The sequence below is a fragment of the Nuphar pumila genome, chromosome 6 (genome assembly GCF_984573655.1).
Source record: "Nuphar pumila chromosome 6, dmNupPumi1.hap1.1, whole genome shotgun sequence".
Taxonomy (NCBI): domain Eukaryota; kingdom Viridiplantae; phylum Streptophyta; class Magnoliopsida; order Nymphaeales; family Nymphaeaceae; genus Nuphar; species Nuphar pumila.
The window spans coordinates 131,273,732-131,287,096 of record NC_143254.1 but is presented as its reverse complement, the minus strand read 5'-3'; the positions used below and the strand labels follow the sequence as shown (position 1 = coordinate 131,287,096).

General features: G+C 39.6%; 1 protein-coding gene across 1 annotated transcript; it reads left to right on the top strand.

The window, feature by feature from the left end:
- Positions 1–10,539: 10,539 nt before the first annotated feature.
- Positions 10,540–11,416, top strand: LOC149836261 (uncharacterized). Its single transcript, XM_090010871.1, has 4 exons — positions 10,540–10,591; positions 10,824–10,974; positions 11,083–11,205; positions 11,312–11,416. Exons 2-4 carry the CDS (start codon positions 10,843–10,845, stop codon positions 11,360–11,362), a joined length of 306 nt encoding a protein of 101 aa, XP_089866997.1. The 5' UTR covers positions 10,540–10,591; positions 10,824–10,842; the 3' UTR covers positions 11,363–11,416.
- The last annotated feature ends 1,949 nt before the right edge of the window (positions 11,417–13,365 follow it).

The following is a 13,365-nucleotide window of genomic DNA, read 5'->3' as shown; positions in this document are numbered from 1 at the left end:
AGGAAAAAGCAATCGCGAAGAAGTGAGATTTGACCAACGATGACCGATTCGGTCGAGAAACCTACTTCCTCACGCACCTTCCCTTCCCTCGCTCCCAATAAATACTCGAGCTCTTCTCTGTTTCGTCGACAATTGAGCTCTCAAATTTCTCGATTTTTGTTTCTTTGATTTCGTTCTGCTCCTCTTGCTTGTTTTCCTAGATGCCTGTCGGCAGTCACTTTCCTTCTCTTTCTGAAGCCGTGACGGTGATCAGCGCCTACTTTACTGGAAACCAACGCAGCTGCAGCGATCCGATGGAGAGACAGAAGGTTGGGGTGGAAAACATGAAGGCGGACGCGAGGAGGTGGCTGGCACCGGCGGTCACACGACCGAAGCTCGCGCTGGAGTTCGACAGATTGAATTGCTTTGAAACCATAGTCTAGCATTGATTTTTTTCTTCCTCTTTCTCGCTTCCATCGCGGTCATCGTAGTTTGTTAGGAGAATTCTTTGATTGTTAAGGTGGTTCTGTAATACTGGGCTTCCAAAGTGGATGCTCAAGAATATATTGTAAGGGTCGTTCAAGCTCGCCTCCCCTTAATGGCGGTGGCCCTGCGCTGAGACAGAGAAAACACAACAAAACTGTGTTAAACAAAACAACTAAGGGGAGGTGCCTCATACTTGAGGCAGCCATTGTCGGCTGCTATTGACGGAGGTGGGGGTCGATTGAAGCAAAGAAGGATCGTTGCCGGAGGATGATGGTCGTTTAGGCCAAAGGGGTTATCTTCGCTCAGCCGGACTACAACCACCACGAGCGCAGACTCCCTTAGGCAGACGGAGAGTAGACCTATAGAGAGGAAAGAACTTGGAAGAAAACCCTCTCTCTCAATTTCTCTATATTTCCCTTAATGATGGTCACTCATGATACCCTCTTATATAGGGCATAGGGTGGGGAAATAGTTTGCTTAACCGTTCCCCCTTGATCCTATGCAGGTTTATCGAAAGAGATCATCCCTGATGTGGGGATGAGTCCACATCGTGGATAACCACCATGTAAATCGTGGTGGTTAATATAACATTCTTCCACTTGATCCGACGCTAAACCTTTTAACTAGGAAACCTTATGGGAAAAACTTGATGAATAAAATGGTCTTTTTATTCTATTCTATAGGTCCTTAGTTGAATCTCTAATTCTTATGAGATTAACAACAAAAATAATGAGAATCATGAACTGAAAGTGATCACTTTATTTATATGCATATGTCAAAAAGAGTTTAACAAGATCATCCTCATTACATGTTCGGAATATAATCCCGGTGCTAGCCCTTTAGTAAGAGGATCAATGATCATCTCTTTGGTACCAATATTAACAATATGCACTAAATGATTTTTCGTCCTTTCTTTAACAATAAAATACTTCAATTTCATATGCTTACATGACGTAGTACTTTTGTTGTTGTTCGAAAAGGACACTGCATCTTCATTATCAAAGTAGACCTTTAGTGGCTTCTCAATAGAATCGACCAGCTTTAATTGTGATATAAAATTCTTTAACCATATAGCCTGCGACGTAGTCTTGTACAATGCTATGAATTCTGCCTCCATGGTGTGGGCAGCAGTAGTCGTCTACTTCCCACTCCTCCAAGAGATCGTGCATCAAAAAGTAAGAAGATGTACCTAGTAGTAGATTTTCTACTATCAAGGCATCCTCCTAAGTCCGCATCTGAGTAGCCAATGACCTCGAGGTGATCAACTTTATGATACGTCAACATATAGTCTTTTGTCCCTTGCAAGTACTGCAAGACTTTCTTGGCAACCTTCTAATAGAGTAAACCTAGGTTAGACTGAAATTTGCCAAGCACTCTTACTGCAAAAGAAATATCTGATCGAGAACATGTCCGCACATACTGCAAGCTGCCAACAACTGATGCATATGGATAAGCACTCATCTGTGTTTTATCAATATCGTCCTGTGAACAATCCTTTAGGCTCAACTTGTCACCGTTTGATATGGGTGTTGAACTAGGAGAGTAATTTTCCATCCCATATCGATTTAACACCTTATCTATATACGATCTCTTGGAGAGGCCTAAAAAACCTTTTGCTCTGTCTCGACGGATCTTAATGCCAAGAACATAAGCAGCCTCATCCATATCTATCATATCAAAATGTGATGCACGAAATTGTTTTTTCTCTGAAAGCAACTTTATATCGTTAGTTGTAAGTAAAATGTCATCCACATACAACATCAATATAATGAACTTACTCTCACTTTCCTTAAGGTATATACATTGATCAATAATGTTTTATGTAAACTTGAAAGTCACAATTACTTGGGAAAATTTAATATACCACTGTCGGGAGGCATGTTTAAGTCCATATATTGATTTGTTGAGTTTGTAAACCAGAGAATCATTTTCAGATAAACCAAAAGGTTGATCCATATATACCTCTTCATTCAGATCCCCGTTGAGAAACGTTGTTTTCACATCCATCTGGTGTAACTTCAAGTCATAATGAGCTACAAGGGCCAAAATTATCCTCATTGACTCTTTAGTTGAGACAGGAGAAAATGTCTCATTGTAGTCAATGCCCTCTATTTGGGTGAATCCTTTAGCAACCAATCTTGCTTGATGTCTCTTTATGTTACCTTTGGAGTCCTTCTTGGTCTTAAAGACCTATTTACACTCTGCGGGCTTTACTCCCTTGGGTAACTTGACAAGATCTCACACTTGATTTTTAGCTATATAGTCTAACTCTTCTTTCATGGCTTCTATCCAGTGTGTAGATTGTTTGTTTTTCACAACTTCCATAAAAGTCAACGGGTCAGCATCCATATCTATGAAATTACCAAGCTCCTGAAGGTACACCACATAATCAGGATGTATGGCAGATCTCCTAATCCTTGTGAATCTCCAAACAGGTCGTTCTTTAGGTTCAGATTGAACCTGATCATCCTGTTTGTGCTTTACCGCATTGTCCATAATAAGTTCACTTTGGATTTGTGCATAAACAACCGAACGATCAACCACATCATCATTAGAAATAATGATGTGGTATCTTTCAGTGTTTTCCTTAATAGGTGACGAAACTAGATCATGTACTTCCTCAAAACCAAGGTTTTGAAGTGCAATTAATCCTACTGAACCATCTTCTAGGAATTCAGCCTTATCCGTTTCAACAATATGTGGTGAGTGAGATGGGCAATAAAACCTGTACCCTTTTGATCTTTCTGGATAACCAATGAAATATCCACTGGTTGTTCTTGGATCAAAGACTTTAATGTGGGGGTTATACAACTTAGCCTCTGCAGGACATCCCCATATGTGCATAAAAGATAAAGATGGTTTCCTACCAGTCCACAACTCGTAAGGAGTTTCAGGCACAAATTTTGTAGGTACCTTATTTAAAATATGCACAATTGTCCTTAAGGCTTCACCCCACAACTTCATGAAAAGTGTTGAATAATTCAACATTGCTCTGACCATTTTTCTATGTATACGATTTCTCCTTTTAGCTACACCATTCTGGTAGGCACTATCATGCATGGTATACTGAGTCACAATGCCTTCCTCTTTTAGAAATCACGTTAATGGTCCTTCCCTTTGCCCCATCTCAGTAAACCTACCATAATATTTGCCACCTCTATCAGACATGACTATTTTATTAACTTTATCGATTTGTTTCTCTACTTCTTTCTTAATTTCTTTAAACATCTGAAAAACATCAAATTTTTCAAAAATCAAGTAGAGATACATATACCGTGAATAGTCATCAATAAAGGTGACAAAATATTTCTCGCCTATGTAACAGAGCGTAAACGGTCCATATGCATCCGTATGGACTATCTCTAATATCCCACTACTGCGTTTGACACCCTCTTTATATGTGTTTATATGCTTAGCCTTTATGCAATCAACACATGGGTCATTGTCGGTAAAATCTAGAGATTTCAAGATCCCTTCATTTACGAGTCTCTTTATTCTTTTTTCAGAGATATGACCCAACCTTCGATGCCAAAGCATGTAAGATTTATCATTTATCAAGCTACGTTTATTTTCAACCAATACGTATTCAGAAGTCAAGGACTTCTGAGTTTGGAACTTTACGTTCAATCTATACAAACCATCATAAACTGATGCAGAAGCAATTTCAATTGAATTTCTATAAATGAACAATTTAAAAATTTTAAACTTAAAACAATATCCAAATTTATCTAATTTCAAAATTGATATTAAGTTTCTACTATATAATGAAATATAAAAGACATCATGAAGATCTGAAATTATACCTGTATCTAGAGTAATCATGCAGATTCCAACACCCTTCACATATGAACGCAGCTTGTTTCCCAAATAGATGTTCTTCTCATGCATTGTTGGTTCCCTTCTGCTCATGAACAATTGTTGACAGTTAGAAATATGAACAGTAGCACCAGAATCAATCAATCAGCTATTTTCAAGAATTTGTAATAAATTATATTCATGAGAAACATATGACAAATTACCTTTATTTTTCAACTACCTTTTGTGCTTTATGCAATCTGCTTTCCTGTGTCCCTTCTTCTTGCAAAAGAAATACTTTATGGGAGCAACAACAAATAGTTTGCCTTGGGATGTCTTATCCCCTGCTGGTTACTTCCTAACATTTCTCTTAAATGCATTCTTTTTCGGTCTTATCTTGGGTGCATGAGAAGCCATATGTGCACTCTGCACCTCCCATTTCAACCTCTCTTCTTCTTCAAAACACTTGAATATAAGTTCATTGAACGTACATTCATCATTATGTGTACCGTAAGAGATTTTGAAAGGTCCGTACTCCATGGGTAAGGACGCTATAAGTAAATGCACTTGAAAAGAATTAGGGATGGTCAACTTCATGTCATTCAGTTGAGACGCTATGTTTCTCATCTCCAAAGTGTGTTGGCGAATGTTTTCTCCTCTAGTATATTTCATAGATATGAGTTTATACATCAGGGTACTGGCGCTGGCCTTTTTTAAACTCACAAATTGTGCTTCAATAGCACTTAAAACTCTCTAATTGTCCTGCAGTGTGGTATAACACTACGAATATTCTTAGCCACCTTAGATTGCAAAAACAACAGGCTAAGTCTATTCGAGCGCTCCCACTTCTCAAAAGCAGTCTTTTGATCAATGGTGCTTTGATAAGTTAGAGTGGCATATTCTTCTATCCTTAGGGTCAGATCCAGATCTCTATACCCTAATGCAAAAAGTACAATATCTTTTCAATCACTAAAATTCGATCTATCTAGAAAAGGTATACAGCTAGAGCCATGTAAAATAAAAAAACTAGAAACTGCACGATAAACGACATGTATTAAGAAGCATTCGTACGAGACTAAAACTTTAATGAAAAATAAATGAATAAAGGCCCTTAATATGCTTATTTTCATGCGAGTGAAGGGGGCATCAGAGTCCTACTTTGGTAAGAGCTTCGACATGCAAAACCACTTTGAGTATCGACCATATTCGGTAAAACTAAGGTTCTTGTGAAGTTAGACCATCGACACAAGATACTTTTGGATACACATGTCTGATGTATCTCCACACATTTATCTTATTCCACCCTATTTAAATTCCAAACACGATAAAACTACATTTGGGTCTTTTATCGTTTCATGAATCTAAGTACAATGTTAATATCGGCTTAAACTGTATGATCGTGTTGAAATTCTTTGACGACATACCTGTATTCGGTTACTTTGGTGACGTGAATACACTAAGTCATTTAACTATCCTTAATGCCAATACTAAACAATCATTTACGCATGCATAATTTCAAATAAATGTATGAACAATAACAAAAACATGCTTAAATGGGTAAAACTTTGGGTCCTTAAGCAGGAACCGGTCTGAAAGTACTCTGAATTGGTCTGAAACAACTCCGAACAGGTTATCCAAGGGTTCGAACCTGTTTTGAACCTTATGAATCAATGTCAAGTATGAACAAAGGTTCATAAAAACCCTATAACCGTATGCCAAAATGCTTGTATTTTCTTATATTTATGAAAATAGGGTCTTAAAATTTTGGAACCAGTGAGAAACTGAAAGGAACCAGTCAAAAATGACTCTGAACCGGTCTCGAAAGGGGTCGAATCAGTCCCTGATCTGGTTTAGGCCAAATAGTGTCTGAACCCTACTGGATCCGGGTCAGAACCAGTTCAAACTGGATCGAAGTCAGACCCGACTTTGAACTGGATCTGGGTTAGACCCGTCTTGAACTGGATCCGGGTCGGACCCGACTTGAACTGGATCTGGGACGGACCCGACATTAACCAGATTTGGGTCTGACCTGGTATTAACTGGATCCGGGTCAGACTTGGTAATAACCGGATCCGGGTCAGACTTGGTAATAACCGGATTCGAGTCAGACATAACTGGATCTGGGTCTGACCCGATTACTGTCCAGATTCGGGTCTGACCTGGTAATAACCTTATCCGGGTCTGACCCGGTATGAACCGAGTTTTAACTTGATCCGGGTCGGACCCGATTAGAAACTGTATCCGGGTCGGACCTGGCACTAGCCGGATCCAAGTAAGACCCAGAATGAACTGGATCAAACCCAATATCTGGACCCAATTTTACTGTTTAGAATAAAAAAACAGAAACCCGAGGGTTTCTGTTTATAAAAACAGTGAAAGAAGCTGAAAAGGAGGTTTTTGCCATCTACCTGCCGACGACCGACGTCACCTTTCGACGACCAATGTCACCTACCGACGACCGATGTCGCCTGTCGGAGAGCTACCACACCTGCCGATGACCCTCACAGAAAAATGTGGACTGGCGTATCAACTTTCCCTCGCCCGATGGTAGGGAAATCCTAGTGTCGACTGCGTCGCCAGACAGATACCGGCCATTAAGACGACAACACTCCGCGGTAGCCACCGGTGACGACTGATTCTCCTGCAGCCCAACGGCCACAGGTAAAAACCCGAAACTGTTTTTTTTTCTTTTTTGTCACCCTACGACAATCAGTTGCAGTGTCGCCCTACGACGACATGCACAGTCAGACAATTAGAAACACACCCCGCGCAACGGATGTGGGGTGTGGGCCTATAACCCATTGTAGGGGTCATCCAGGATCACCTCCCCTTAATGGCGGTAGCCCTGCGCAGAGATAGATAAAACACAACAAAACTATGTTAAACAAAACAATTGAAGGGGAGGTGTTGCGTACCTGAGGCAGCCATTGTCGGCTGCTATTGACGGAGGTGGGGGTCAACTGGAGCAGAGAAGGATCGTTGTTGAAGGATGATGGTCGTTCAGGCCAAAGGGGTTATCTCTGCTCAACCGGGATGCAACCACCACGAGTGCAGACTCCCTTAGGCAGCCAGTGAGTAGACCTCTTCCCTCTTGATGGAAATCGACTGCATGGAGAGGTAAGAACTTGAAAGAAAACCCTCTCTCTCGATTTTTCTGTATTTTCCTTAATAAGGGTCGCTCATGATACCCTCTTATATAGGGCATAGGGTGGAGAAACGGTTTGCTTAACCGTTCCCCCTTGATCCTATGCAGGTTTATTGGAAGAGATCATCCCTGATGTGGGGATGAATCCACATCGTGGATAACCACCACGTAAATCGTGGTGGTTAATCCAACATATTTGTCAATTAGTTTGATTGTTTATTGATCTTGAAGGGTTTTAATCAAGAATTATTTTTCTTGTTCCGCAAGAAAGTCGTGGTTCCACAATTTTTCGTTTGTTTTGTAGAATTGCTCGATTGCTCTGTTTGGCGGTCAATCGATGAATCCTATTGTGGATTTTTTTGTATGGGGGGAACGATCTAAAGATGGTTTCTGGTTCTCCGGGTTTTCCTTGGTAATAGAATTCCCAGGAACTACGAGAATTTGTGCTCTAGTGTCAACCAGGATGGTTCTTTAGGCGAAAAAGTTTCAGGGTTTCCCGGGTTTTCAAGGTTGTGTTTGCGTAGGGAGAGTGCGGATTTCTCTTTTCCTTTATAGTTTCCGGCTCTGTTTCCCAGTCAGAAATTCATATAACTAGAAGCGTTCCACCCGGCTTTCTCCAGCTTTCCATGAAAAGTGGTTTCTGACGCCATAAAAGAATACATGGCAAACGTGCCAATGAAAGGCTTTTTCATATTAATAAGATGTTTGGATGTATCTCCTTTCCAACAAACGCATCACGAACTGGGATTTTCACCGGGAACAGAGTATAATAACTCAGCTGCTATGATCCAACAAGGCATCAACCTTTTTTTCTTTTTTTTTTGATATAGCATGAAGAAACCACACCCGGCACAAAGAGTTGGTCGCCTTAGCTCAGCCTATTATATAGTGGGTCCATCAAGAAGTATTTTTTTTATGATGAGAAACCCTTGCCGAAATGAGAAAAACCCCGGTTAAAGCCCCACAACCAATGTGACCCACCTCACCTCTTAAAGCCAAGAACACACCCATGCATCAGGGGAGTTTGATCCAGCCCCTTCATGTCAGCACCCTCACAACCACACCAAAACTTTGTGGTCCATCAAGAAGTATCTCATCTCAAATATGACCTGTGAGAAATTAATCATTCACTTTTCTTTCAAGTTTCATGTCTTTTTTTTTTAACCAATTTAATTTTGTCATAATGACGATAATGGTGTAAAAAGATTAATGTAAAATCAACAAAATAAAAAACTTCCGGAAGGAGATATCAAATCCGTACATACTTCATTACCCTTTCCATAATTAAGTTGGCATATGAGACTAAAAGTGTATTCGGATTGTTGGAAGGTAAAGAGAAAATGTGCTGTATGAACTCAAGATAAGTTCAAAGTAACTGAAAGTGTATTAAAATATATATATATTTTTACATAAAAGAAATTTGACATCTTTTAAAAAAACCTTATAAGTTAGTGCACGTCACCTTGTCTTGGGACGTTGCAAGTTCAAATCTCAAATGATATCGTTGTATTACTGGTAGGGGTCTGCCTAACCTTAGCTTTCTCTGTCAAAAAAACAGAAAAAGAAAAAGAAAAATCCACTGGGCGCATCAGCTTCAAGGCTCAAACAGCCAAATAGAGTTATTTTCTGTCAAACAAAAAAACATATCCTGAAAACAGGAAGTATTCAATCATCCCTCCAAGTAATCCCTGTCATCATGTCAACCCTCTCTATCCCTCACCTCCGAGATCTCATTATTTGAGAGTTGTTTTGATCAAATTAACCTTTACCTTATAGATGTGATGTAAATTAGCGATGACAGTGGAGCAGGGCGAGGGTGTATAGATGTGATGTACATTAGGGATGGCAGTGGACCGTGGCGGGGGACAAGGTCTCCACCCCCGCCCTGTCTCAAAATCCTACCCTCCATCCCCAGTTCAAATGGGGGCAAGGAAGGCATGGCCCCGTTTTCTCTCCGTCCACTGCCATCTCTAAAGAAAGATCAAGATAGGAATTGAGGACTTGAACGGGGCAGGGCGGGAGAAAGCATAAGTCCATCCCCACCTCTATCCCCACAGGTTTTGATTTTTACCTCCATCCTCATTTCATGTGTCCACTGCCATCCCTAATGTACATGACCAGTTTAAAATTTGATTTGTGCACATGATTTTTTAGTAATTATGATTTAAACAATGATGATTTTTTGTGCAGCAAACATGATTTAAATGTTGATTCCTGTATAATCGACTTGCTGAATTCATCTATAGAGTCGGATTTTTTTTTTTATAGGCTAGCTGGGGTTAGTTAGATCCCCACGAGTTATTTAATACCATTGGGTTTTGAATTTGCAACGTCTCAACTCAAGGTGACGTCCACTAACTTCTCGTACAGACTAGCATGGCCTCCGTTGGCCTATAGGTCGGGTTTACCCGGACCCAACCTATACCAAACCCTATAGGGTTCGGGTATGGTAATAAATAAGAAGACTTGGGTCTGGACCCAAAGATCTGATTAATACATGAATTCCGGTATAGTTCATGAAATTTTATACCAAACCAAGGCTGGACCCGTCGACTAAGACTCCAAATTTTTCAATATAAAACTGATAAAAATAGTATTTTACAAGATATGGCCTGGGGGTCTGGTTCATGTAGTTCTTATTGAGTCCGGGTATGGTTTATTTTATGATAAGTCCAATTAGACCTGGATCTAAACTCGATACTATACCAAAAAATCACTTGAGTCGGAACCAAACCCTACCAGTTGACCAGTGGCGGAGCCACGGGTGGGCATGGGTGGGCGGCCGCCCACCCTAAACTTTGAAACCGAGTCGACTCATGACTCGGGAAACCGAGTCGAATCGGGACTCGTGAAACCGAGTCGACCGGGACCCGGGCTCTCGATGAGTCTAGAGCCTGCCAAAAGGGGCGAGGGGTAAAACCCTCACCATTTTTCTAAAGCTCTGCCCCTCCGTTCCGACGTTCCCCTTCTGTCACAGGCAAGGCGGCAACCTCATTCGCCGGCAACCCCTGTGCTATGCTGGGCCGCCGGCCTCCCTTCGGTGAACCCGCGGTGGCGGTGCCCCCCTCCGAGCTTCTCCCTCTCTGCTGCAATCTCCGGCGATGCGAGGCACCGGTGTCGCAGTCAGTCGGATCTTCACCAATCTCCGGCGACCATCGCTAGCAGTCGGCCGTCGCACTGTCTCAGGTAACCTCCCTAGTCCCTACCCCCTCTCTCTTGCTTTTCTTGTCGACGATAACCCTGTTTGCGGTTTCTGAGAAACCGAAGCCTTTGGTTTCTCAGAAACCGCAAACTATATTGGTCTGTTTCTGTTGAAAAAAAAAACTTTGGAGTTCAGAGTGTGGCATGAAGCCCTATCTCTCCCTACCATGTTTCTCAGTGGCGAGAATCTGATCCGCGGAAGAGGCCTTTTCTGCAGGTCGTGTTTGAAATCTCAAATGGCATCTCCTGGATTTACTGACGTATTTGCTGCTTTGGTTGCTGTTGTCAACGCAAAATTTCCCGGAGTGGGTAAACTGCTGAAGAGAATCATTCTGCGTCTTAAGAGGGCATACAAGCGGAATGATAAGGTCAGGCATCACATAATCCCTTAGTAGTCTATGGTATTTCTTATCTTAAAATTTTGAGTGGGAGCACATGCTTAATCCCTTCTTTTTTTTCTTTCTGTTTTAATGCAGCCACTATTGCTTGCTGCAATTAAATTCATCGCTCATCTTGTAAATCAACAAGTTGCTCATGAAATTATTGCTTTGGAGTTGCTCACTGTGCTCTTGGAGAATCCAACTGATGACAGTGTAGAGGTTTGTTGCTGTTGCATGCTTCTTCTTATTTCAGTACTTGTGTGACTTTTTTTTGTACGTATTGAGTCTAGTGACGATACTTCATTGTCCCTTTTCCTTCTTTCAGGTGGCAGTTGGATTTGTCAAAGAATGCGGATCTTTGCTGCAAGACCTTTAGCCTCAAGGTCTTCATGGTTAGCTTGCTTTTTTGTATTATTTTTCTCTGTTAATTATTTAGTTTTTAAGCAATTTAGTGGATGTCAAAGCTAATCTTTGAATTTGGGATAGGCTTAAGAAAATCATCTTCAGCTTGTCCAATAGCACTACTACTTGTAGTATATTTGGTGTATTAAGTTCTTCATCACCCTCCTCCTCCCAAACAGCACAAACAAAACGAATTGCTCAGTCAATGAAAAACCATTATTCATGATTCAGTAACCCTCTCCAAAAAAGAGTTCCACGATGGACCTGTATGTTCGCTGTAATTTTGAAAATGACTACATAAATGCCCTTCGAAAAAACCCGTTACAGTAAGATCTGCATCCCTGTTAGGTCCTTGAATATTTTCAGATCCCTACATGAGAATCGAATATGGGCTCCAGATTTTACGAACAAAGTATGATTGTTTCCATACATGAGGAAAAGACCAAATAAAAAGAAAAGAATGAAGCATTCTTTTTTTTCTCGTCTTTCATAATCTTTTGTACCTGATCCCAGATTTTGATTATCTTGACCATGACAAGCTTTTGAAGATTGATACTGAGAGTTTGAAAAGCATAGGAGATTTTCTTTTTTTCCTTTTGTTCTGCTACAAAAATAGGGTAATGCTTCCATGCAGAAACATTATGTCATTGATGTTTGTTTTTGTCTGTATATTTTATATTATGTTAATACCATGGCAATTTTAAATTATTGCATCTTTCATTCTAAATAAAATTTTACTTGTTTAGTCTTTAAATCCTGCTTTGTTAGTTGTTATACATAAATGTGTGCATGCTTGCATATGTACATATATACTGCTGATATGTACATTCTTTTTCCCTTTTTTCTTTTGGAGTCCAAAAGCAAAAAAAAATATACATGCATACGTATGTATGTATATGTACGTGCACAACACAACTCCGAATAATTGGATTGTCCTTCAAGACCATAGCATTGTCCCCAAAACCCAAAATCTGCCCACCCAACAAAAAACTCCTGGCTCCGCCACTGCAGTTGACACCCATATATATATACAGGGGCGTAGCTAGGGGGGGGCTTCTTATATATTTCCCACACACATGGTCTATGCTTCTTATATATTTTTCTCGTGTTTATTTTCAAGTTTTTCATGTATTTTTCTCACTCTTTCACTCATTTTCATGTACTTTCTTTAAATTAGTAACCATCATTGTTAGATTTTAACAAAAATTTAACTCTTTTACTAAAAAATCATGAAATATAAGAATGATCAATTTTTTTTTAGTTTTTATTTGTTTTTTGTTCGATTCCTATTCAATTACCATATTGCTTCATTTTTTTAATATTTCGTTTTAAATTAATGCTTCGCTTTCCGCTTTCTATAAATTTTTAAATGCCTTGCTTCTCGCTTCAGCTTTCGGTATCGTTTTTTGCTTCCGCTTCTTAGTTTGACAACCTTGGTTTTTTATAAGGTTTAAAAAACTGAAGCTCTAAGATTTTTCTAAATATTTAAGGCTTAAAAAATCATGTTTTTCATAAAATAAACATGATCCAAGTATCGTTTTAGAGTAAATCAACCGTGTTGAACATATTTGTATGGTCGGATTTAAGTAATACATGAGAAATTTTGAAAGCCCGGTTTACCTATAAAAGTGGTTAGTAGCTACCACCTTTTCATATATATATATATATATATATATATATATATATATATATATATATATATATATATATATATATATATATATATGATAGGGATAAAAATATGAAACTGTAGAGCTGAAAATCATAGGTGCAAATTGTATAGACTTAATTTAACCACATGGTTGTTTGCCAAGGATTGGATCTTGAGTCTATTTAACAAACATTGTAGATGACATCCATACGGTCCATTCAATAAAAACTTCAAAAAATATGAAGAAAATGGTTTCGATCCAATAGTTTTGTACGTATCAAATATTTACCAATCTTTAAAATACATTTTTAAACTCTTTGTCCAAA